General features: G+C 35.1%; 1 protein-coding gene across 8 annotated transcripts in view; it reads right to left on the reverse strand.

Annotated features, from left to right (window-relative positions):
* Nucleotides 1-27,961, reverse strand: part of DPH6 (diphthamine biosynthesis 6) — a 151,483-nt gene that overhangs the window by 117,355 nt on the left and 6,167 nt on the right. For all 8 annotated transcript variants that reach the window (XM_072738210.1, XM_025998422.2, XM_025998423.2 and 5 more), the window contains exon 3: nt 19,649-19,842. In XM_072738210.1, coding sequence (XP_072594311.1) covers nt 19,649-19,842 — 194 coding nt within the window. The remainder of the gene's footprint in view (nt 1-19,648; nt 19,843-27,961) is intronic.

Here is a 27,961-nt window from a genome sequence, read left to right on the forward strand (position 1 = left end):
TCATATCCTTAGCACATTTCTCTATTTGGAGGCCAGCTTTTAAACATCCAAAAGATAGTGAGAAATTCTTCTCAAATGTTACCTTAGAGGATCCCGAAGAAAAAGAGATTATTTTGAAGACGGAGACCCTATTAAGATTCTTCATATGAGACTCCTTTACAACATACTATATTATAGAAGGAGACATCCCGATGGACTCAAAAAAAAAAAAAAATTAAAAACTGAACTTGTAAATATTGTCTCATTTTAGCTCCCTTTATTTTCTATAAATAGAAAATCTATTATATTAATCTATTAATTCAGAATGAACAGTAATGTTCTGTTATTGTCTCTCTCTCTCTCTTTTTACTCTTGTTATACCAGGGAACAGTTTGAACACATACAAAAAATCTGAATTGTCTTTTAGTTATTTAGATAAGTCCTCGAAGCAGACTGTAACTACAGATGATGGACAAGTTCCTCATGCTATTATTACCCTGGATCAAAAACTTAATTAAAATGTGTTATTCGTGAAAAAACTACTACATATAAGATAAAATGAAAAAATGCCCTCTCCCCCAAGTGAGCTCAATTAGGGCCTTTTCTCACAGAACCAAGGAACTGACAAAGAAGCCAAATATACTAATTCCTACTTCATCTTCAGAAACAGGTTTAGATTAGAATGTAATTTCAAGCTATAGATCATGTCTTTCCTTTTTAAACAAACAATAGATTAAAGCTGTTACCTAGAACAATGCTCCTCAAATTGTGTTAAAGACAAAGTTTTTTCTTTTAATTTTAAAACTCTGAAGACAGAAACGACTGTAAAATATTAAAATTACCAAAAAAAAATTTAAAAAGATATAAAATACAAAGCCATTATTTTGTTATTAGACTCAATAGATATAAAATTGGTCTCAACTATAAAAATTTCCAAATGCTTATTTTCCATTTCTATAAATAGCTGACCTTGGACCAATAACAATCACTTCATGGACTCGCACCAGCTCCTAGACCACACTTTGGGTAGCAACAATTTAAATAATTCTGAGAGCTCGGAAATGAGATGAGATCAAACACAGATAGATCACTTTGATCCTTGACTCAGTAACATCGCAGCCCCTTATCAAACCACATGCCCACCCCTCTGTCTCACTGTTAATTCACACATGCCTAATTGGTTTATATATTCACTATATATGTACTCCTGTATGATAACATCTGGCAAGATAACACAATGTAGTGCTTGGAGGCAGAAGGATACAGTGATTAAAAGTACATATTCTACTACTTTCTAGCTTGGACAAGTTATTTAACCTCTCTGTATCTCAGTTTACTTATCTGCAAAATGGAGAAAATAACCCAGAGTCAATAAAGATAAATTAGAATATAATGTATAAAACGTGTAACAGTGCCTGGCAGATAGTGCTCCATAAACAACATCAATTAAATTATAAGGCAGAAAAAACTGAAAAAAAATCGCATGGCTCTCGGCTTTCTAACAATCAATATTAAAAGAAAACTAGAATGATTCGCATGCTTTACAGTGTTTATATAATAAAAACTGTCCAAGAGTTATAGTAAGGCAAAACTATTACAAAGACCAAGTCATAAGAGAAATTCCACTCTTTTGAGTTCATAAAGTTGAATGTGTGATATGCTAAAAATCTGAGGCACCTGGGTGGCTCAATTGGTTAAACTTTCGACTTGATTTCTGCTCAGGTCATGATCTCAAAGTCCTGATCTCAGGGTCCTGAGATTGAACCCAGTGTTGTGCTCCATGCTCAGCAGGGAGACTGCCTTGAGTCTCTTCCTCTGGCTCTCCCTGCATGTGCACAAGCATGCACTCTCTCTCAAATAAATAAATGACTCTTTAAAGAAAAAAGGTATGGTAAAAATCCTCAACAGTCCTTAGAGCAAATATTCAACAAAAATTTTGAACACCTCATATGGACAAGGCCCCTTGGTGAGCACTGCAGAGTATCCAAAATTGAAAAGCACACAGTCCTTGCCTTTAAGAGAGGTATAAGCTAACAAGGAAGGTACACTGTATATGCAAATAATTATGCAAAATAAGGCATAATGTAATAACTTCCCTCAAAAGTCACAAAACAGAAACTCAAAAAAAAAAAAAAAAAAAAAAAGCTACACTTAAGGAAATCATCTTTTGCATCCCTATTCTCCTTCAACACAAAACCCAAGGGTCTATTACAAGCCAGCCAGACCATGTACAGGTCCCTAAGTCTATTGCCCCTTCTGTGGTCCCCAATACGTTCTACCTAAAATTTTAAGATGCCACTTTGCAACCTATTCTCTTTGGCATCTTAATATCTTTCTTGAGAGATGCATGTCATCCTCATCTGCTCTCAGATGCCACCTCCGTTCTACTCTCTTCTTCACTCTTTGTAAGACCTAGAGGGCCACTCTGACATTGCAGCAAGTAGCACACTACATGCTACAGGCTCAAAGGACAATTGAGAATTGAGTTAAGGAGTCATAAATACCCCAGGATATAAGGCTTTCTGAAACTGATGGTTAAAACAGCAGTTATTACACTTCTGAAGAGACGAGATCAATGTGGACTACAATAAAAATCTGGAGCTCTCCCCAGAACAATTTATATATACAAAAATTTGCACAAAATTTCACAGTTCAAAAAATACCTCTCTCCCCTAGATTAAGAAATCTTGTCTTATAATATAACTTTATCCTGCACTGAATTCCATTAGACTGATTTTTTTTATTCACTTTCTATAACCAAGCCCAGATTATATGGCCTCTCAAAATCAGCAGAATGTTGGTGAGGGTTAAGAAAGTCACCAAAATAACTACAAGACCAGTAAAATATTATTCAAAAAGCTAAATTGTGAAAAGCCCAAAAGGAGACCATGAATTATTTATCAAATGATAATGATTCTCCTTACCTTCCTCACTTCCCAGCAAATGATTCTCCTTACCCTCCTCACTTCCCAGCAAATTATGTAGAAAAGAATCCATAAGGGAACTGGTCTTAAAATAGACCTTGGGCCATTTCAATGGCTCTGGAACCAAACCTATAGTGGGGAGCAAAGAATTCTGTACAAGGAAGGGAAACAAATGTCTGAAAAATAATTTCTGCCTTTCTGACTTCTCAATGTATTTTTATAGAAATCTATAAGGAACAATAAGCTGAATTTTACAAGGATTAGATAGGCTTAACTTTGCTCACTAAGTTTAATTTAACAACAACAGCTCATTGAGCACCCAACATGTATAAGTATACAAAATAACCACATGACCGAGGACTATAGATGTTATGAATAACTGTGACGTAATTTTACTGGTATTGAGAGGTAACAGCTTTCACATACAGGAGTGCACATAATGGCTCTTTTCTACTGCCACTGGACATTTAAAGAGCCGTTTGAAAAATATCTTAATTTTTCATATTCTCTTTCAAAGTTTAAATTCTCTAAAGTCAATTCATTTAACTTTCAAATGGAAGTTCCTGCTTAAGGCATTTTATAAATGAGTTAATACATTGCTTAGGTTTTAAAGATAAACATAGAGTTAAATCTTAAAAGAACATACCAAAATAAGTTTTGATGGAAAGAAAGTATCTATAAATAAAAACCTTTGTCATCTTTGGGTTCACTTCTTTATCATCTTTTGAAATGACCCATCAGCTTATTCATGTAGGTATGTAGATAGAAAACACCAATTCCACATGTTCCTTAGAAGGTTCAATTATTTGAATGAAATAGTCTAAAAAAGGCTCAAGAGGGCCAAAAATTAAAGGCAACAAATGTAGAAAGATAAATTCAATCTAATATAAAATACAAATTTGCTCACATTAAAACCTCTTTTACAAGTTGAATGATTACCATTCTTTTTCTTCTCTGCATTAACTTACTAATAAAGTCAAGAGGAATTACACTCATCTCAATGCCAACTTGCAGCTACTACTTAGTATTAATGCACTAATGGAATTTTGTATGCAAGGAAAAAAAAAAACCCTGACTTTATTTAGCTTCACTGGATTATTTTGGTAGCAAAGGAATAAAGAAGAAAGAAGACCTGGCACTAGCATGAAGTTGGCAGGATACGAAAACAACAAAAAACAAAACTAAACTAATTTATACAGCATCTTTCTTCCTAGAAACCCAAAGAGGCTCTCATATATTTTCACCTTTATTCTCAAAACAGATAAATAAAAAAGAAAAAGATATAGCTATAGTTTACAGACGCAATAAATGAATTCCAGAAGAGTACAGTTAAACACAATGCCTGTATAGTTCAAGAGCTATATAAAGTCCCATAAGAAATAAAAAATGAAATACAATCCCTGCTCCTCAAGGTACTTACAATCTTTAAACAAAAATACACAAGATTAAAAAAAAAAAAAAAAACCCTAGTACTGTATATTGAGATAGATTACTATAAGAAAAATACAATGTTTTATGAAGGTTCCAGGAAGAAAGATAATACATTCAGTGGGGGCATTTGAAGGAAGATGTCAAAAGGAGATGCATATAAAAAAGCAATTGGATAGGAAAGGTTAACATAGCCATGCAGGAAAGATATGGACTGTGGGGGGTGGGGCGGAAATGAGTTCTGACATAATCTAGTATAGATGGAAAATTCCCATGTAAAGGAATACTGGGAAAAGATAAAAGATAAGTGTAAGTTATATAATAGAGTGTCTAACAGATCAATGCTAAGCAGAAAAGATTTTTGATGAAGAGAAGAATGTGATTGGATTTACACTTTAGTAAAACCAATCTGGCATAAGTTTGAAAGATAAATTATAGAGTGGGAAGAAAAGCATAAATGGAAAATAAGGGGTCAATTAATTTACAGGCCAAAGCCAGGTTCAATCTGACATGATGCCCAAAAGCATCATATAGTTTGTAAATAAGTGGAACCAAATCAAACTAAAAAAGCTGTATAGCCAGAGAAACAATCAACAAAATAAAAAGACAACCTATAGAAAAATAAGATACTTGCAAATCATTTATCTGATAAAAGGTTAACACTTAAAACATATAAAGAATTCATACAATTCACTAGCAAACAAAGCAAAACAGCAAAAACAACAACAAAAAAGCCCCATAAATAACCCAATTTAAAAATGAGCAGTGGAATGGAACAGGTATCTTTTCAAATAAGACATCCAAATGGCCAACAGGTACACAAAAAGATGCTCAACATCATTAATCGTCAGAGAAATGGAAATCAAAACCACAATGAGATATCACCTCACATCTGTTAAAATGGCTATCATCAAAAAGACAACAGATAATAAGTGCTGGTGAGGTTGTGAAGAAAAAGATATACTTGGGCACTGTTGGTAGGAACATACATTGATACAGCTGTTATGGAAAAATAGAATGGAGGTTCTTCAAAAAAAAACTAAAACGAGATGACCTAGCAATCCCACTTTTGGGTATATATTCAAAGGTAATGAAAACAGGATCTCAAAGAGATAATCTGCACCCCCATTGTTCATTGCTGCATTATGCCCAATAGACAAGATACAGAAACAACCTAACCCGTCAACAGATAAATGGATAAATGACTTATTTCTTTCTCTGGGTTTGGATTTTGTGAAACCAAACCCAGAGAAGTGAAGTGAAATAAGTCAGAAAGACACATGTGGAATCCAAAAAAATCCAAATCCAGAGAAACAGAGAGTAGAATGGTGATCACCAAGGGCTGGGGGCAGGGTAAATGAGAAGATGTTGATCAAAGGGTACAAATTTCCAGTTACTAAGATGAACAAGTTCTAGGGATCTAATATACAGCCTAGTGATTACAGCTAATAATACTGTATTATATACTTGAAAGTTACTAAAAAGGTAGATCTTAAATGTTCTCACTACAAAGAAGAAATGGCAATTAAGTGATAGAATGGAGGTGTTAGCTAATGCTAAGGTGATAATCATTTTTGCAATTTTTAAATGTATCAAGTCAAATGGTTGTACACCTTAAACTTAGACAAGTTATATGTCAATTATATCAATAAAGCTAAAAAAATACTATGTTTCACATGTAAATACCAGTAATTTGCTGGTAAAAACCAGTAATTATTCAATGCAATTATTACGATAATTTAAATCCCACTTATATGCATTATTATGTTAAACTCATTAATATCATAAGTTTTGCTTCCTTTTGTGAATTCACACTTGGTGATTTTATTTAGAGTTGAGAACTAAGGATAAAATATTTTAGTTGTTATGTACTACATATAATATGAAAAAAAATTAAATGTACAATTAAAAGAACCACCAAGACTAATTTTTTTTTCCTATTTTAATCTCTCAGTGCTCATCATGACAAGTGCATTCCTCAATCTCCATCAACTACCTATTTCACACATTTCCCCAAACATCTCACTCCCTTCTCCCCTCTGGTAACTATCAGTTTGTTCTCTATAGTTAAGAATCTCCTTCTTGGTTTGTGTGTCTCTCTCTTTTTCCATTTGCTCATTTGCTTAATTTCTTAAATTCTACCTAAGAGTGAAATCATGAGGTATTTGTCTTTCTCTGATTGGTTTATTTTGCTTAGCATTATACTCTCTAACTCCATTTGTGTCATTGCAAATGGCAAGATTTTATTTTTTATGGTTGAATAATATTCCAGTGTGGTGTGTGTGTGTGTGTGTGTGTGTGTGTGTGTACATCACTTCTTCTTTATCCATTCGTCGATCAATGGATATTTGGGTTACTTCTATAATTTGGCTATTGTAAATAATGCTGCTATAAAGCAGTGGTGCCTGTATCCTTTTTGAGTTTGTGTTTTTGTATTCTTTGGGTAAATATCCAGTAGTGCAATTGCTAGATCATACGGTAGTTCTATTTTTAACTTTTTAAGGAATCTCTACATTGTTTTCCACTGTGGCTGTACCAGTTTGCATTCCCACCAATAGTACAAGAGGGTTCTTTTTCCTCTGAATACTTGCCAACGCCTGTTGTTAAGACCAACATTTATTAAGAGTTAATCTTGATTAAATGAACCCAGCTTGATATGAAGCATCTTCTATACCATCCTATACCAGATTAAAGAAATGACAAAGATACAGTGCTATAAAATTTAATATCAGAATATTTGTAATATATAGCTTTCTATATTCCCTGTCACTTTTATTTAAATGCCATCTTTTTACTTAGTCCCATCAAGCCTTATGAAACCACCTCTACAATGTCTTCTCTTCATCTTTCTCACTGTTACTCCCCCAGTTCAGATACTCAGAACCTTTCAGTTACTCTAGTATCTCAGTTTTCAACTTGAATCCCTCATCTCCAGAATTCTACTTCTCTAATCCATTTCTTGCATCATTATAGTGGTTCAACTTAATGTCCTTGAAATTCCTTCAACTGTGCCATTCTATATCATTCCTTTTAAAGCCCTTTAGGATAGCTTTCAAATTTGTTTAACCATAAAAATTTGTTTAATAGCCTGGAATATACATAATATGCATGCATATACACACCTGTGAAAGAACATTTCACAAAATATAATTAACCTTACTATGTACAATGCATTTTGATATCTTCTATTTTATTCTAGTTTCTTTCATTTAAAAGGGAAAAAATGGGGATCCCTGGGTGGTGCAGTGGTTTGGCACCTGCCTTTGGCCCAGGGCGCAATCCTGGAGACCCAGGATCGAATCCCACGTCGGGCTCCCGGTGCATGGAGCCTGCTTCTCCCTCTGCCTGTCTCTCTCTCTCTCTCTGTGACTATCATAAAATAAATAAAAATTAAAAAAATAAATAAATAAAAGGGAAAAAATGGTATGACACATTAAACTGAGTTTACAAAAAAAACACCTTAGGGGCTCTCTACTGCATAAATAATCCTTGGCCTAAAATTTAAGACATTCTTTTTTGGCTTCAACCAACCTTTGCAGACTGATTTTCTACTATTCCTTAAACTCTGAGCTCTAGCCACATTGAACTTCTTGCTATTTCCCTAATATAGCTCATAATTTCCTACTTCTATGATTTTGGCTAAGCTCTGCCCCTAATTTGCAACATTTTTAGCCATTCACCCAAAACTGCCTTTGTCAAAATCCAAACAAGCTTCAAGGATATCACATGTAATTCCCCCAAGTGTAATTCTGATGACCCAACACAAAATTTTTTTCTCCTCTGAATCCCCAAAGTCCTTTAAATTGCATACTCCAATGGCAACTTTATTTTGTATTAGTTTCTTTGTGTATGTGTCTTCTCTCTTCAGGCTCTGTGAAGGGTGAGACTGTTTCATACATCTCTTTACACTACTGGTATAAGTATCCAATTAATGTTTTCAAACTGAAAGACATAAAAGAATCTATAAATTGTAGTAGCATCAGGTTAAAGTTAACAGAAAAAGTCAAGGTCAATTAACACATCCTTTTGATTCACTCAATTTTTCTCACAGTATCATGTCACAGAAAAGGACTCCATTGAATCATCTCTTACCAGTAATAATAATTTTTAAAACTCTATTTGTTGATATTATCTTTACTTATTATGGCTATTGTATGATTTAGGATCTAGAAATGAATGAAGATGTTCTCAATTTAAAAGGGAAAGTCACAGGGTGCCTGAGTGGCTCAGTTGGTTAAGCACCTGACTCTTGATTTCAGTTCAGGTCATGATCTCAGGGTCATGAGATTGAACCCCACATGAGATTCTCTTTCTGTCTATCCAACTGCCCCTCCCTGCCCCTGGTTGCATATGTGCATGCTCTCTCTTACAAAAAAAAAAAAAAAAAAAAGATGGGGGCAGTAGATGTAAAAAGATCAACTTAAGATTTATCATATTGTTGTGTGACTACCAATAAAGTCCTGTGCTACAAAAAACTGTAAGGATAACAATAAATGAATAAAGTAAGTTTTAAATTTTGGTAACATGTTCTTAGTCATTTCATAGAGAATACAACAAAGACCTGTAGCTTACAGGTCTAGAGATGAAGTAAAAGACTATAGTATACATCTAGCATCTTAAACAGCACAACTCCAAAGTAGACATCTACAAAAAATTTCTTTAAAGATAAATGGTAACACAGTCAAGAAAAAAGACAAAAATTCAGTAGGAGACAGACATCAGAGGCTTGAAAGACAAGTGAAATATACCCAACACACTTTAAAATATATGGAGTAGATGTTAAGATAGAAATCTATAGTTTGTAGAAGAAAGGAATACAGGGACATAAAAGTCAACTAGTAAGTTTATACAAAGGCACTGAATCAGGCAAAAAAATAAAGAATATATATGTGCATGTTTAATATACACACACGATCAGTTATACCAAGTGGAGAAAGTCCAAGGCTGAGGAGACAGAATGATCATTTTGCTACAAAGAGGGACATGTGACTACATGTTCTAGGATTTAGAGGGAATCTAGAGATGAAGAGTCTAGATATGTGATACATTTACAAACTATAATAATTGACAAGTATAATCCAACATCTTATTTCCAGACAGATCTTCTGTCATATGCCTTCTCATGCATGCCTGACTATATTGTCTGAAGGACCAGTGATAACACAGCCTCAATAAAATTGCACCTGGGAGTTAAAATGACACTTGTCTGTGCTAATTCCAATTCTTCTGTTTGGGGTCCAGAACTGATACTAGCAAAACATTTCTTGTGCCAAGGGGCCAGGTTTGATGTCCAAAATCTTGGGAAGTGACAGGGCTTGAGGCAAGCTGTGCAATCCTGAAGAGCCAGGAGCAATCTGTATAGGGCTATGTGTCTGTTTAATTAGCAGTATGTCTGGGTCCTCTCTGCAAATCTAAAGGCCTTCTTATATGTTCCTCATACTCCAAACTCTTTGGATTCGCTTCAAGCCACCCAACCATCTAGGTTGTTTGTTGTTGTTGCTGCTGCTGTTGTTGTTTATTAACCAGATCCAAAGTGAAAAGAGATCCATATAGAAATTTTCCACCATAATAAGCATGTTTTCTAACATGCAGATATCAAAAATAATTTGAAAAAGTGTCTGCTCAGCATTTCTCTAAAATATTCTACAGCTGGAAATTATTCTTGGTACAGTTAGTGGTTACACTGTCAAATCTGATAACATATCTTATTTTGCAAAGTTTGACGATGATACCTATTCCATTTAAACTTCTAAGTGGAAAAATAAGAACAAAATGAATTTACCAATGGTTTTACATCATATTTTCTAACAGTGTTGTGGCTCCCCTAAATTAGGTAAATTATTATATAAAATATAGTTTGTTAAAGTTTGGACTTATTTGTTCAACAATCCTTCAAAAATTATCCATTTGCCAGAAACACTGCTGGACACTAGAGACATAAAAATGAAGAGTACTGCCTATGTCTTTGAGGGTATCCCAGTTTAGCAAGAGATAATAATCACATAAGCAATCTTAGCAATTTCCTCAGAAAAACAGTGGAGGTATAGACAAGCAGACACGGAAAAGACAGGAGGTAGATAAATTAGAGCTGATTTCATAGAAGAGTATGAGGTGAGATAGAGGTTCTGCAGAACAGAGAAAGGGTATGGAAAAGCACAGGCAAAGACTCAGATATGAAAAGCAATCTCCTAACTAGTTCATTATAACTTGAACCCAGACACTTGTGTGGGAATGACAGGATCAGACAAGTAGGAATGCAGGGGTCTCTTCTTATAGAGTCTTTTGTGTCAAACTAATGTGTTTGTAGTTTGTTTTAATAGTAGGTTAAGTATGCAGAACAGCTGGTGACAATATAGTAGAAAGGCTAAATGGTACACAAGGCAAAACTGAAGGCAAGCTGACAAGTCAGGAGACCCTCAAACAGTACAGGTGAAAAACCAGTAATGATGAGAATGAGATCAAAGGGTCAGATATCAGAAGTCACAGAAGTAATATCAACAGATTCCAGAAATCTAATGGTGGTGGTTGTCATGGGAGAAAAGAGAAGTGAAAATCTAGTAGTGAGGCTCCAGGTTGGACTCGGGTAATGGGGTAAATAAGGATGATTTTAACGAAGAGGGAAATATAGGAAATGGAGCAAGTTTGTGCAAAAAGAAAATGAATAAATGAACTTGTTGAGTTTATCATGCCTAGAGAATATTATGGCAGAGAAATCATGAGCAACTGAATACAAATCCCAGAGTATAAGCTCACTGTTGTGGTTCCAATGGTCAATTATTTCTGAAAGAGGGAAAGAGGGAGAAAAGAGATGGAGGAGAGGAGGGAACGAGATACTGAAATCAAAGAACCATTTAGGATAGTGCTCAAGTTTGTAAGAAGCTGAAATCTATTTTATTTCTCAGGAAACCTGCTGCTTTTTACTTCCCCGACACAGTTCACACTTCTATCAGCAACACCCTGCTTTGTATTTGGAGATCCACCTTCCCCCAGTGGGTTTTGTTCTCACAGAACCAGAGTAAAATGTGGTTCGAGAAATTATGACTCCATCTCTTGCTCTAGGGATGGCACTTGATCTAGGCCTATCCAGTCAAATGAAATCATCTTCTCCCAACAACTGGCCCATGGATGATAGAAGTTAGGCCACTGAGTGACAATAAAATATAATGGGACTTTCCTTTGAGTTATTTAAAAAGACTGGAGCTTTTCCTACTAGGTTTGAACCAGGAAGACTGCAACCAGGAGCCATTTTCTGACTATAACTGTCTAGTCAGAGAATGTAATCAAAGAAAATAAAGAGATGCATACAGGAGGAAAAAAGATTTTGATTATACAATTTGTGTCCTGTATGTAGTTTCCTTGAAGCCAAACTTAACTTTAGGTTATTGTCAATAAATTCTCTTTTTCTTAAAGGAATCCTTGTGCACTGTTGGTAGGAATGCAAACCAGTGCAGCTACTGTGAAAAACAGTATAGAGGTTCCTTAAAAAGGAACCTCTATAAATAGAATTACCATATGATCCAATAATTCCACTACTGGATATTTACCCAAAGAATACAAAAACACTAATTTGAAAAGATATATGCACCCCTATGTTTACTGTAGCATTATTCACAATAGTAAAATTATGGAAGCAGCTCAAGTGTCCATTGATAGATGAATGAATAAAGAAGAGATGGTACATATATTCAATGGAATATTATTCAGCCATAAAAAAGAATGGAATCTTGCCATTTGCAATAACATGGATGGATCTAAAGAGTATAATACAAAGTGAAATAAATCAATCAGAGAAAAACAACATATGATTTCACTTACATCTGGGATTTAAGAAACAACACAAATGAACAGAGCAAAAAAGAGAAGAACTCAGAAACAAACTTTTAATTATAGGGAACAAACTGATGTTGAGAGGGAAGGTGGGTGGGGGGATGGGTGAAATAGGTGAAGGAGATTAAGAGTACATTTATCATGATGAGCACCGAATAATGATAGAATTGTTGAATCACTATATTGTATCTGAAACTAACAAAATACTGTATGTTAACTATACTAGAATTAAAACTTTTAAAAAATGAACAAGAAAAAGAATATGTACTACCTAAGAAGTAAATAAATAAAATTATCTTTTTCTTTAAAACTGCTTGATCCTCTAAGATCAGGAACAAGACAGGGATGTCCACTCTCACCACTGCTGTTCAACATCGTTCTGGAAGTCCTCGCCTCAGCAATCAGGGAACAAAAAGACATTAAAGGCATTCAAATTGGCAAAGAAGAAGTCAAACTCTCCCTCTTCGCCGATGACATGATACTCTACATAGAAAACCCAAAAGCCTCCACCCCAAGATTGCTAGAACTCATACAGCAATTTGGCAGCGTGGCAGGATACAAAATCAATGCCCAGAAATCAATGGCATTTCTATACACTAACAATGAGACTGAAGAAAGAGAAATTAAGGAGTCAATCCCATTTACAATTGCACCCAAAAGCATAAGATACCTAGGAATAAACCTAACCAAAGAGGTAAAAGATCTATACCCTAAAAACTATAGAACACTTCTGAAAGAAATTGAGGAAGACACAAAGAGATGGAAAAATATTCCATGCTCATGGATTGGCAGAATTAATATTGTAAAAATGTCAATGTTACCCAGGGCAATTTACACGTTTAATGCAATCCCTATCAAAATACCATGGACTTTCTTCAGAGAGTTAGAACAAATTATTTTAAGATTTGTGTGGAATCAGAAAAGACCCCGAATAGCCAGGGGAATTTTAAAAAAGAAAACCATAGCTGGGGGCATCACAATGCCAGATTTCAGGTTGTACTACAAAGCTGTGGTCATCAAGACAGTGTGGTACTGGCACAAAAACAGACACATAGATCAATGGAACAGAATAGAGAACCCAGAAGTGGACCCTGAAATGTATGGTCATCTAATATTCGATAAAGGAGGAAAGACTATCCATTGGAAGAAAGACAGTCTCTTCAATAAATGGTGCTGGGAAAATTGGACATCCACATGCAGAAGAATGAAACTGGACCACTCTCTTTCACCATATACAAAGATAAACTCAAAATGGATGAGAGATCTAAATGTGAGACAAGATTCCATCAAAATCCTAGAGGAGAACACAGGCCACACCCTTTTTGAACTTGGCCACAGTAACTTCTTGCAAGATACATCCACAAAGGCAAAAGAAACAAAAGCAAAAATGAACTATTGGGACTTCATCAAGATAAGAAGCTTTTGCACAGCAAAGGATACAGTCAACAAAACTAAAAGACAACCTACAGAATGGGAGAAGATATTTGCAAATGACGTATCAGATAAAGGGCTAGTTTCCAAGATCTATAAAGAACTTATTAAACTCAACACCAAAGAAACAAACAATCCAATCATGAAATGGGCAAAAGACATGAAGAGAAATCTCACAGAGGAAGACATGGACATGGCCAACATGCACATGAGAAAATGCTCTGCATCACTTGCCATCAGGGAAATACAAATCAAAACCACAATGAGATACCACCTCACACCAGTGAGAATGGGGAAAATTAACAAGGCAGGAAACAACAAATGTTGGAGAGGATGCGGAGAAAAGGGAACCCTCTTACACTGTTGGTGGGAATGTGAACTGGTGCAGCCACTCTGGAAAACTGTGTGGAGGTTCCTCAAAGAGTTAAAAATAGACCTGCCCTACGACCCAGCAATTGCACTGTTGGGGATTTACCCCAAAGATTCAGATGCAATGAAACGTCGGGACACCTGCACCCCGATGTTTCTATCAGCAATGGCCACAACAGCCAAACTGTGGAAGGAGCCTCGGTGTCCATCGAAAGATGAATGGATAAAGAAGATGTGGTTTATGTATACAATGGAATATTACTCAGCAATTAGAAACGACAAATACCCACCATTTGCTTCAACGTGGATGGAACTGGAGAGTATTATGCTGAGTGAAATAAGTCAATCGGAGAAGGACAAACAGTATATGTTCTCATTCATTTGGGGAATATGAATATTAGTGAAAGGGAATATAAAGGAAGGGAAAAGAAATGTTGGGAAATATCAGGAAGGGAGACAGAACATAAAGACTCCTAACTCGGGGAAACGAACTAGGGGTGGTGGAAGGGGAGGAGGGCGGGTGTTGGAGGGGAATGGGTGACGGGCACTGAGGCGGACACTTGACGGGATGAGCACTGGGTGTTTTTCTGTATGTTGGTAAATTGAACACCAATAAAAATTAATTAAAAAAAAATAAAATAAAATAAAACTGCTTGAATATGGCTATTTCTTGTAATCAAAATAAATCTAACCAATACAGAGTAAAATGGGAATTGATGTTTTCTAAAAATATTAAGCTAAAATTTAGTTTAAAAAAATTCAGTCGCTTATTTATAAACCTTTCTATCAACAGTAAACATTGGTTTTTAAAAAAGACAATTATTCATTTATTGTTGTATTCAAATTACAATACAAATGTCAATTAAGGAATTTAAGGTCATTGGCACCAAGATAAAAATGCCTAATGAAATAAAGAATATGAGAGAAGAAAAGTAGCAAGGATTAGAAAGAGAAAACTTAAACTGAATATTCAACTTTGGGAAGAATATTAAATGAATTCTATTAGAAAAAAATGAACACAGATTTCTGGATGAAGAGAGTCCATTATAATGAAAACAAGGTATGACCTCTAGAAAACAAAGAGAATGTGGGGCAGGCAGGGGCAGACATCAATGGCAAAAGGATTTCAATAAATTTCTTGATTCAGCAGATGAAGAAGGAACAATGACTGACAGATCAGCATAAGAAGCTGTAACCTACTATCTGCATGGATGAGAAGAAAGCCAAGAAGACAAGTAAGGCTACATTATCCTGAGTTCCAGGTATAACAAGTGTGAGGTGTGGGGCCAAAAAACTTTAAAGTCAAAAATGTTCAGTCAGTTTTGCTCTTGCCTTATTCTTAGATATGAATAAGCATCTGAGAGAGTTGAGAAAAAACTACATGAAAGAAAAAAATGAGAGAAAAAAGACCCTAAAGAAAACATCAATATTTTAGGAAACAAAAGATAATGTTTAAAACCTCTAATTTGTATTTTAAGAAGGATGTAAAGAGATTACATCTATAGAAAGAGAAATAAGCTTTTATAAAAAAGAAACAATCAAAAAACAAGTCAAATTACTGAATACCACAAGTATGATTGCTAAGAAAGTAGGGCATTTGAAAGGAAATGTCACAGGGGTGCCTGTGTGGCTCAGTGAGTTAAGTGCCTGCTTTCAACTCAGGTCATGATCCCAGGGTCCTAGGACAGAGTCCCATGTCACACTCCCTGATCAGCAGGGAGCCTGCTTCTCCCTCTTCCTATGTCACTCCACCTCTGTATACTCACTCTCTCTCACTTTCTCTGTCAAATAAATAAATAAATAAAATATTTTTTTTTTTAAAAAAGGAAATGTCACATAATATACAATAAACAACATAAGGTTAGATAATAATGTGAGAAGAGAGACATGAAGATTCAATATAGGTCTCACATCTGATGTGTGAGAATACCAGAAAAAGGGCATAGAGAATAAGAGGAGCAAATTATCAAATAAAGGAAGAGGATTTCACATAACCATCCTCAAACTGCAATTCGATTGGCCCTGCTATTTTTTTGTGTCAGATGTGACATCAAGTTTTCTTCCACCCAAAAACAAAAAGCCATAGCAGTTCTAGGTCTTACATCCACACATCCTACCATGCTGGAGAAAGTGTTTATCTTGTGCCAACCATCCTTCATCCTAGGCTTCATTCTATTTGGTACACATAGGTTAACAAAACCATCCCTGATCCAATCACTATAGTCATGAGAATGCCATGCTGTGAATGGCTTTCACCTGGATTAATACCATCACTGAACCGTCATAATGGAAAAGAGGACAGGGACCTGCTGCCAACTCAACAGAAAGCTTCAGAAGATACACAGAAGAAGCAACCTTCAATATCCAAAGCATTGTTGTGCCATTTCAGTACAAGTAGAAGAAACCATAAAGACACAATCATAAAAGTTAACAGAGAGGAAAAATGACTCAGCTAAAAAAAAAACAAAAATCACATCAGCATCAAATTTCTCATCAGCAAAATGCTGGTAGACCTTGAAGCAGTATCTTCAATGGTTTGAGGAAAAATTATTTTTGATCTAAAATTTTAAGTTCAACCAATGTATCCATCAAATGTGAGGGCACAAAGGAACATTTCCAAAATGTAAGAATTTGAAAGTACTATTATGGCATTTTCTTAAAGATGGACTCTACTGAAAAGAGGGAATAACCAAGAAAGAAGGAGATATGAGAAACAGTAAGAAGTGCCTCCAAGCCACTGGAAAAAGAATGAATATGTTCATCCTTAAATATATTCTCTACAGAGATATTATGGTGTTTACATGTATCCTTCAGGAACTATTACATTTCTTACATGACTAGAAAAGAAAACACACAGAATTAGAAAACTACTGTATTTCCAGGAAATAATCCAAGTTATCTATATGTCAAATTAATCCAGATGAAAATCATGGAGACATTTTAACATTAAATAAATTCTAAAGAATTAAAAAAAAAAAAAGGCTAGCTATATGAAAACCAGGTTATCTTGTAACCTTGAGATATACATATCTATCTACCTGTCATAATCACCTGGTAATCTATGAGACAAAGGCTTATTACATTTCCGCTAGTTTTCAAACTTTCTACAAAATAATTAGGAAACTTAACTCTATAAATTCTTCCACAGGATGGGTGGCTCAGCGGTTTGGCGCCTGCCTTCAGCCCAAGACGTGATTCTGGAGTCCCGGGATTGAGTCCCGCATCGGGCTCCCTGTGTAAAGCCTGCTTCTCCCTCTGCCTGTGTCTCTGCCTCTCTCTCTTTCTGTGTCTCTCATGAATAAAATAAATAAAATTTTATAAATACTTCCACACCATTGCTACTTCTTTTCAGCAATTAGTCAATTTGGCAAAAAGAAACATCTCCTACTCAAAAATTAGCAGTAATATTCTGGAGAAAAGAGATACAAAAACAAAAGACTGACTTACATATAAAAGTCACAAAATCGCAACCTGTTATAAATCAATGTTTATAATGAAAATGAATCTAAATGTTTCCAATGCTCATTAATATTCAAAGGACTAAAAAATTCAATTCCATCTTTTTCTTAGAACGAGTGAGCACTAACTTGAAGAATTATAGCTCTTCTAATTCATTTTTTCCATAATTACTCAATTGTTCGTTAGAATATGTAAAACCTCTATTGGAATCTTTACACCAGTATTTCATAAATGGTCTTAACTATAAAAGCCTGGTTATACAATCTCTTCCATAAAAGCAATATATTTCCAATATTTATGTCCTTAAAATACTCTATAGTAAAATTAATATTTCTGTACAGAAAAAGAAGGAACTATTTAGTCCCGACAACTTGATAACATCTCTTTCAACTATAGTTATAATTATCATGTACGAACTTCCAAAGCAGTTGTCAAGATTTAACATTAGCATTAATTTATGTCATAACTGATGGTTACTATAAAGATAATGGCAAAGCATCCATTTCTCCAAAGACAGCATGGATCGAAAGGGAAATTTCTTCTTAATTACTACTAATCTGTCCATTTTTAATTAAATTGATTAGTAATTTATTATCTTTCCCTTTCTTGGAAGGCTGTTATTATCACATAGCTTTTCCAAAGTTATCAGTTATCAGTGATTTTTAAACAATCCAATTATTTCTCATGTGAGTCCCACCATTTTGTAATATCAGTTTATGCTAAAAATTTATTACCCAATTTCTTTGAACCCTGAAAAAGAAATTTTAAAAATGCAGACTTTGTACTCAGTATTTCACACCTTAAAGTCAACAATGTCAAGATCTTATTTGTAGAGAGAAGACCATTTAAAGTGAAACTTTTATGCCTTTCCCCCTTATTTGATAATCAAAATAGTTATTAGTATGTATCTTCCCACAGCAAAGAAATGACGTCTCTGTAATTTCCTTTGAAAAATATCTACTTCTTACACTATCCATAACTAAACAGTAATTTATGGCATTATTCCAAAAGTTTTCTCTACCAGTTTCTTTTTTAAAGGGTAAAAAAAAAATGAAAATGTTCTGAAATACAAAATGAGAAATGTTTTAATCAAGCAAACTTTAAAATTGAAGTGCTTCGTATGTTTTTATTAATCAAAATCCTTAATTGGTTAAGCTGTGATCAGCATCAAATTTAAAGTTTAACACCGGAGTAGCCATTTGAGACCAGCAAATTTTCATGACAATAGTTCATAACATAACTTTTGAAAAGCTGAACTTCTCTGAAGAATGAGAAAATGAAATTCAATGTCCTTTGATAGAAGGGACAGAAATCTTCCTCTCCTTTGTGAGAATATGCTAAGACAAGCAGGAAATATCAGCTTAAATTCTCTATTTTATTAGATATGCCTTGTATGAGTTGACTATACCTGAATGAAAAAAATTAATATTAAGAAGAATACAGAATATATTCAAATAGTTAACTATCATATCAATGAGAATGAAAAGATAATGGCTTAGAATAAAATAGTCTCCATAAATTAACATGTATTGAATACAGTATCTATTAGATATATGAGTCCTTGACTTTCTCTCCTATATTTTCTCTTTAGAAAAATTAACAATGAATAAACAAGGGCTCTTAAACTCTTATGTACGGGGACTTAAGTATTTAATTTACACCTCTCTTACTAGATTTAAGCAAAGCTCAGTCTCTTACTTTCATTAGGTCTATTTAAATTTCACCATATAAGAAAGGTCTTGTATGACCATCCCTTGTCATTACTCCTTATCATCTTGACTATTTCATTCTTCTTCCATAGTACTCTTCACCACCAAGCATATGATTTGCTTGTCTATTTTCCGTCTACTTCCACTGGAAAATAAGTTCCAGCAGAACAAAGCATTGTCTGATCTGTTCATTGCCCTATCTCCAGTGCCTAGAACTATATATACCAAGCACATAGTAGGCATTCAATAACTATTTGCTAATGAATAAATAAAGTAAATGATTAAAAGGTCATCAGCTTCAAAATCCTAAGAAAAACTTAATTAAATATCATTTGACAATCCTGAATGCCAAACTATAACAAAAGTTTTATTTTTAAATTGTACTTAATATAAAGGCATAGTAAGTTTTCTTTTCTATCCAAAAAGACAAAATATCTTTTCAAAGAATAGTCAGGCTACTAACGGTAGTTAATTAATTATTTCTAATAATTCAGTTTTAATGTAATTGGTTACCAGGCATACCTTAACAAGTTTCAAAAGCTCATAGAGATCTTCAACCTCATCACCTTCACATTTTGTGTACACTCTTCCTGTATCCACACTCCTTCCTCTTATGGTGTGGCGATAGAGGGGAAGAGCCATCGCTTCTGCATACAAATCAATGGCATGATGACCCACTGTCTGATACATGTAGCTATCCAGTTCATCTGACCCCACTGCAACAATGAAAATGGAAATAATCAGTAAAACAGAGTGAAAAAGAAAGGGGATTTGAAAGTCCATCTGAGTTTTATTGCTTAGAGACTCACTACACTATACTTCTCTGCATTTATGAAGTGAAATAAAATGGAAGAGTTGCACATTTGTCCATAACTACATCCAGTTCACATCGGCTCTAGTCATCTCTCTACTACTAATTACAAATATATATAAATTTTTAAAACTATATACAATAAATGTTTAAAGAGAATAATATAGCCAATAAATTTTGATTAGTTTATTCAATTAAAGATTTTATTACATAAGTGTTTCTCAAATCATTCAAGGTTATGTACAAAGTCATCTACAGTTGTAGATAAAAACCTTTCTTAACAGCTACTTGGTTAACAAGCGACAAATATTTATAAAAATAAATTACATGCTCTTGATATATTTTATATTCAGTATTTCAATAAGACATATAAAAATATATAAATTATGAGGCAGTCCAAATGGCTGCATAAGAAGACCCTAACCTCACCTCCTTCCTCAGACATACTAAAACTACAGTTACATAAGGAATAATTCCTGTTGAATTCTAGCTGCATAGCTCCCTTCATAACAAGGGATAAAAGGGCCACATCAAGGTGGGTAGCAGAAGCAGTGACCCGATCTCACCTCAGACCCCAGCGTGACCTATAACAGGGAAGGATCTCACAATACTGAAGCCTCTCCCTGAGAAGTGAGGGGTATATACTAGCTGACACCCCAACCCTGTATGACCTGCACTGGAAAGACAAGGCCCCAAAACATCTGGCTTTGAAACCCAATGGGCCATAGACCCAGGAGGACTGGGTGACTACAGAGATTTGAGATACCCTTTTTGAGGACCTTGCACAATGACTCACTCCTCCCAGGAACCAGCACAAAGGCAGCAGTTTGAGAAATGACTGGATTATATGTGAAGACTCATCTGCTAACGGAAAAGTATTTACTAAAAGGGGCAGGGACAATTTAGGACAAGTTAGGACTTTCTTTGGAAATAGTGAACACTATTTTCCCACTCCCCATCTCTCTACCTTGCTTGCACTGGTGGCAAGAGCAGGTGTCTGGCCCCAATACTTTCACCAACATGGGTAAAGTAATGGGCAAGCCCCACCCTCAGGGCTCTTTCCTGGCTATCTCCAACACTCTTCCTGCATTGCCAAAGCTGTGGGCATATCCCACCCCAGTGCTCCTCCCACATCTTGCTAAAGCTTTGCATCCAGCACTCTTCCCCTGCATCACTAAAAACATGAACAGCTCACCTTTGGCATTCTCCTACAGCCCCACTAAAGCTGGCCACGAAGCACAGTCCACAAAAGGGACACCCCTTGATCACCTGAACCTGATGGCCAGATGGGCTTCTGTTTCTGGGCCCTATAGGACTATAAAAATGAGAAAGATGGTTCTGCACAGGCTACCCACAGCAACACACAGGGAGAAGACTAAAACTTATCCTAAGTCTGCCTGTGAAAAAGGCCCATCTACTGGAGCTTCAACCTGAGGGACAGGCTTCATGTTAGTCACATACCTAGAGATGACAGAGGTGCTCTCAAGGACCACAGGCAGAAAGATATCCTGTATGAGCTCTCCTTTGGCCTGGTCATAACTCACTTGTACCTCCCAGAAAGAAGATTATACACTTGTCAAAACCCTGCTTTTTGTAACTGTTTCCCAGGAGATACCTCCAGATCGTCTAGTCTGGCAGCAGACTCTACATCTGTGGTCCCACAGAAATGTATACATTTGCATATTTAAAAGCTGCTGAGGACCTGGTTTTCAATTATTTGAAACTAGGTCTTGACTTAAATTACTCCATGTGAAACACTGACAGGTCTTGGCATACTTTCAACAATGGAGACTTATCAAAAATAAATCAGTCTACTTAGTCACAAAAGTTCAAAAGATGAGCAAGAGCTATTGCAAAGTTCAAAAGATGAACAAAAGTTCAAAAGACAAACAAGAGCTAAGGCAAAGTTGAACAACAAGGTTCATCTCCTACAGAGGCCACTCCTTCAAGACTGAAGAGGTAGCTGTTTCATCAAATACACAGAAACAAACACATAGAGTAAGGCAAAATAAGGAAACAGAGATATAGGTTCCAAATGAAAGAACAAGAAAAAAACATCAGAAAAACATATTAACAGAGTTAAATAATTTACCTGATAAAGAGTCCAAAGTGGTATTCATAAAGATGTTCACTGCACTCAAGAGAAGAATGGATGAGCACAATGAAACTTCAACAATGAGGCAGAAAATATTAAGAAAGTACCAAAGAAAAGTCACAGAACTGAAGAATACGATATCGGAATTGAAAAATACGCTACAAGGGTTCAATAGCAGACTAGACATAGAACAAGGAATCAGTGGGCTGGAAGACAAAGCATTCGAACTCACCAAAAAAGGGCAGTAAGTAAGTAAGTAAAGTAAGTAAGTAAGTAAGTAAGTAAGTAAATAAATAAATAAATAAATAAATAAAATATTAAGGAGCGAAAATGACTTAGGAGACAACATGTAGGGTAATATTGCCATTACTGAGGTCTTAGAAGTAGAAGACACAAAACTTATTGAAGAAATAATGGCTGAAAACTTCCATAACCTGAAGAAATAGACTTTGAAGTTCAGAAATCACAAAGAGAGTTCCAAATAAGATGAACCCAAATAGGTCTGTGCCAAGACATATAATAATTAAAATATCAAAGGTAAAGATAAAGAACATTAAAAGCATCAAGGAAAAAAAAACAACTAGTTACATACAAGGGAACTATCAGCTGATTTTTAGCAGAAACTTTGCAGGCCAATAGAGAATACTATAATATACGCAAAGTGCTGGAAGAGGGGAAAAAAACCTTCCAACCAAGAATAATCTACCTAGCAAAATTATCACAGAACTGAAGGAAAGATAATGAGTCTTCCAGACAAGAAAAACTAAAGGAGTTTACCACCACTCAGCTGGCCTTACAAGAAATTTTAAAGGGGTTTCTTTAGAGTATAAAGAAAAGGTACTATCTAATAACTAGAAAACATATGGAAGTAAAAATCTAATGGGTTAAGGCAAATATGTAGTAAAGGTAGTGAATTAACCACTTAGAAGATCAGTTTAAAGGTTAAAGAGCAAAAGTAGAAAAATTAACTGTAATTACATTAGTCAGTTAAGGGATATACAAAATTAAAAGATCTACAATATAATATTAAAAACATAAAATGTGGGGGAGGGAATGTAGTTTTTAGAATACACTCAAAGTTGCTATCAACTTAAAACAGACTGCTATATATAGACTATTATGTATATATGAACCTCATGGCAACCCAAAACCAAAACCTACAATAGGTACACAAAAGATAGTAAGAAAGAAATAAACATAACACTAAAAAAAAGGCATTAAACCAGACGGGAAGACAGCAAGAAAAGAAAAAAGTAACAGAGAGAAACTACAAAAAGATAGGAAACTTAACAAAATGACAGTAAGTTATATACCTATCAATAATTACTTTAAATGTCAATGGACCACATTGTATAATCAAAAGACCCAGTATGACTGAATGGATTAAAAAAATATAGGGCAGCCCGGGTGGCTCAGCAGTCTAGCATCACCTTCAGCGCAGGGCATGATCCTGGGGACCCAGGATCGAGTCCCACATTGGGCTCCCTGCATGGAACCTGCTTCTCTCTCTGCCTGTGTCTCTGCCTCTCTCTCTCTCTCTCTCTCTCTCTCTCTCATGAATAAATAAATAAAATCTTAAAAATAAAAAATAAAAAAACACAAGATTCATCTATATGTTGCCTAAAAGAGACTAACTTTAGATCTTAGGTCACACAAAGACTGAAAGTAAAGTGATAGAAAAGATATTCCATACAAATGGAAACAAAAAGAAAAGTGGTACTGCTATACTTGTATCTGACAAAACAGACTTTAAAACAAAGACTATAACAAAAGACAATGAACATCATACAATGATTAAAGTGTCAATCCAAAAAGATGATAGAAAATTTGTAAATATTTATGTACCAACAGAAACACCTAAATACCTAAATACTACCAGATCAAATATTACCAGACCAAAAGGAGAAATTAACAGCAATATAATAATGGTAGAGAACTTTAATACCTCCACTTATAACAATAAATAGATTATCCACAAAGAAAAATCAACAAGGAAGCATCAGCCTTAAATGACACAACAGACAAGATGGATTTGATAGATTTATACAGAGCATCCCATCCAAAAGCAGAATACACACATTCTTTTCAAGTACATAAGGAACATTCTCCAGGATAGATCACATGTTAGACCACAAAAAATCTCAATAAATTTAACAAGTCTGAAATAATATCAAGCATCTTCTCTGACCACAATAGTATGAAAACGAGAAATCGATTACAAAAAGAAAACTGGAAAAATCACAAGTATGTGGAGATTAAACAACATATTACTGTACTAATGGGTCAATAAAGATGTCAAAGGGATAAGTCAAAAAATACCTTGAGACAAATAAAAATGGAAATACAACAATAACAATCCAACATCTATGAGATGCAGCAAAAGCAGCTAGTAGAGGGTAGTTCATAGCAATACAGGCCTACCTCAAGAACAAGACAGATCTCAAATAGACTACCTAACTTAACATCTAAAGAACTAGAAAAAGAATAAACAAAGGCCAAAGTTAGTAGAAATAAGGAAACAATAAAGAGTAGAGCGTAAATAAATGAAATATAGACTAATAAGACAAAAGAGAAGATCAATGAAATTATATTGGAAAAGGTAAACAAAACTGACAAAACTTTAGCTAGATTCAGCAACAAAATAAGAGGTCTTCTTATAAATAAAATCAGAAATGAAAGAAGACATGTACAACTGATGTCACAGAAATACAAAGAATCATTAAGAGTTACTAAGCACAATTATATGCCAACAAATTGGGCAATGTAGAAGAAATGGATACATTTTTAGAAACATACAGTCTTCCAAGACTGAATCATGAAGAAATAGAAAATCTGAAGACCCTGATAAATAGGTAAGGAGATTGAATGAGGAATCAAAAATGTCCCACAAACAAAAGTCCAGGACCAAATGTTTGGTAGTAAATTCTACCGAACATTCAAAAAAGATTTTATACTTATCCTCTCAAATTTCTTCAAAAAACTTAAGAACACCTTCAAGCTCATTTTACAAGGCCAGCTTTACCCTGACAATAAACCATAGTAAAATAGCACAAAACAAAAAATAATAAGCCAAATACCCCTAATGAACATTGATGCAAAAATCTTCAACAAAGTATTAGCCAAATGAATTCAACAATACATTAAAAGGAACATATGCCATGATCAAGTGGGATTTACTCCAGGGTAGTAAGATGGTTCAATATCTGGACATCAATTAACACGATGCACCATATGAACAAATGAAGAATAAAAATCATGTGATCACCTCAACAGATGCAAAAAAAAAAAAAAAGTTTGACGAGATCTGGCATCCATTTACTATAAAACTTCTCAGCAAAATGGATATAGAGGGAATGTACCTCAACATAATAAAGGCTATATATGACAAGACAACAGCTGACATCACACTCAATGGTAAGGAGTTGAAACCTTTTCCTCTAGTTTGGAATAAGACAATGACATCCACTCTCATCACTTTTATAAAAAGTTGTTATTTATTTGAGAGAGAGAGAGAGAGAGACAGTGTGTGTGTGTGTGTGGGGGGGGGGAAAGGAGCAGAGACAGAAAATCTCAAGCAGACTCACGCTGAACACAGGGCCCATCACGGGGCTTGATCCCACCATCCATGAGATCATGACCTAAGCCAAAATCAAGACTTGGATGCTTAACCAACTGAGCCACTCAGTTGCCTCCCGACTCTCATCACTTTTACTCAACACAGAACTGGAAGCCATGGTCACAGCAATTAAGCAAGAACAACAACAACAATCCACATTAGGAAGAAGTAAAACTGTCACAATTTGCAGATGACATGATACTACATACATAAAACCCTACAGACTCTGCAAAAAAACTATTAAAAACTAATGAATGAATTTAGAAAAGTTGCAGGATACAAAATGAGTATACAAAAACCTGTCACATTTTTATACACTAATGACAAGCTACCTGAAAGAAATTAAGAAAACAATTCCATTTACAATTGCATCAAAAATAAAATACCTAGGAATAAATCTAACCAGGAGGTGAAAGGCCTGCACACTGAAAACTATAAAGATATTGGTGAAAGAAACTGAAGAGGACACAAATAAATGGAAAGATATTTCATGCTCATGGGCTGAAAGAATTAACATAGTTAAGATGTCCATACTACCCAAAGCAATCTATAGATTCAATGCAATCCCTATCAAAATTCCCATGACACTTTTCACAGAACTAGACCAAATAATTAAAAAATTTATATGGGGGCAGCCCTAGTGGCCCAGTGGTTTAGCGCCACCTTTGGCCCAGGGTGTGATCCTGGAGACCCTGGATTGAGTCCCACATCGGGCTCCCTGCATGGAGCCTGCTTCTCCCTCTGCCTGTGTCTCTGCCTCTCTCTCTCTCTCTCTGTCATTAATAAATAAATAAAATCTTAAAAAAAACTTATATGGAACCACAAAAGATCCTGAATGGCCAAACCAACCTTGAGAAAGAAGAACAAATAAGGAGGTAGCATGCTCCTTGATATCAAACTATACAACAATGCTTTAGTAATCAAACAGACACACAGATCAGTGAATAGTGAGCCCACAAATACACCCACACATCTATGGTCACTTACTTTACTGAAAAGAAGCCAAGAATATACATTGGGGAAAGGACAGTCTCTTCAATAAATGGTGTTGAAAAAGCTAGACAGCCGTCAGGTATTTGTTTCAAAGAAAATACTTAGGAAATGCTGTGATGGGATAATGCTTAATGACACAGAAGATGTTTGCAATATGTTAGTAAGTTAAAAAAAGAATACCAAAACAAAACAAAAAAAAAACACAATTTGTTTGACATATATGTCTGGATACATGTATGGATGCATATATGCCAAGAATATCCAGTGAAGGTATGAAGAACAACATATAAAAACGGATGAAAAACTGCTATTTTAAAAGCCCTTTAGTAATCACAACCATCACTATATGCCATCACATTTTAGCCCACCAGCTCTGAACCTGATGCACACAGCAGACTGGCTTCCATGTACTCACATTATTATTACATATCTGTCTACTCCTGGTCACAGGAGGAAGTAGAGATACAGCCAAAGTCATCTAATAACTTTTCAGCTTATCTTCACCTCAAATTTACACTGGATCTTTACTTAAATGTATCAGTTTTACAGAATATTGAAACAACTGAATTAATCTATTTAAAGAATTGAGCTTCTCAGCAAGAAACTTCTTGAGAAGTTCCTGTTAGCACAATTAAACATTTTAGTGACTGGGGTGCTTGGGTGGCTTAGTCAGTTGATCATCAGGCTCTTGATTTCAGTTCCTGTCAGGTCTCAAGGCCCTGTCAGGCTCCACACTTCAGTGGGGTGTCTGCTTGGGATTCTCTCTCTCCCTCTCCCTGCCACTCCCCTCACTCACGTGCTCTCCGTCTCTCTCTCTCTCATTCTCTCTCTCGGATAAATAAATAAGACTTTAAAAAAACAACAACAGCAGTAGCATATTACTGACTTCAAACACCTAGAAAACAATCTTCCTTTAAGGCTCCATTTAGTCCTAACCACAATGTAACTTGTATTAATGGAACTTACATTGCAACAATTGTATGACATCAAATAAAACCAAAGGCTCCACTGTTGCCTGAAGCACCTCAATTAACATGCCACAAAAGTTCTTAGAACAAATTTAAAGAGATGGTTTATGAATTTTATGTCAAGTTCACATTATCCCCAGAGTTGGGAATAAATTCCTTTCCAAACTACCCACTGAAAACCTAGTGCCATGAATTCACTAACCAATTTTATACTGGAGTCCTCTCTACCAGTCATTACTCATTAAGGTTCCTTTTACAACATGTATGGGTGGGAAAGAAGTCAATCAATGAAACAGTCAATTATCACCCAACTTCCTGCTGACTTTAAATCAAGATTAGCTAAACCCTCTCC

The sequence above is a fragment of the Vulpes vulpes genome, chromosome 15, assembly GCF_048418805.1.
Source record: "Vulpes vulpes isolate BD-2025 chromosome 15, VulVul3, whole genome shotgun sequence".
Classification (NCBI taxonomy): domain Eukaryota; kingdom Metazoa; phylum Chordata; class Mammalia; order Carnivora; family Canidae; genus Vulpes; species Vulpes vulpes.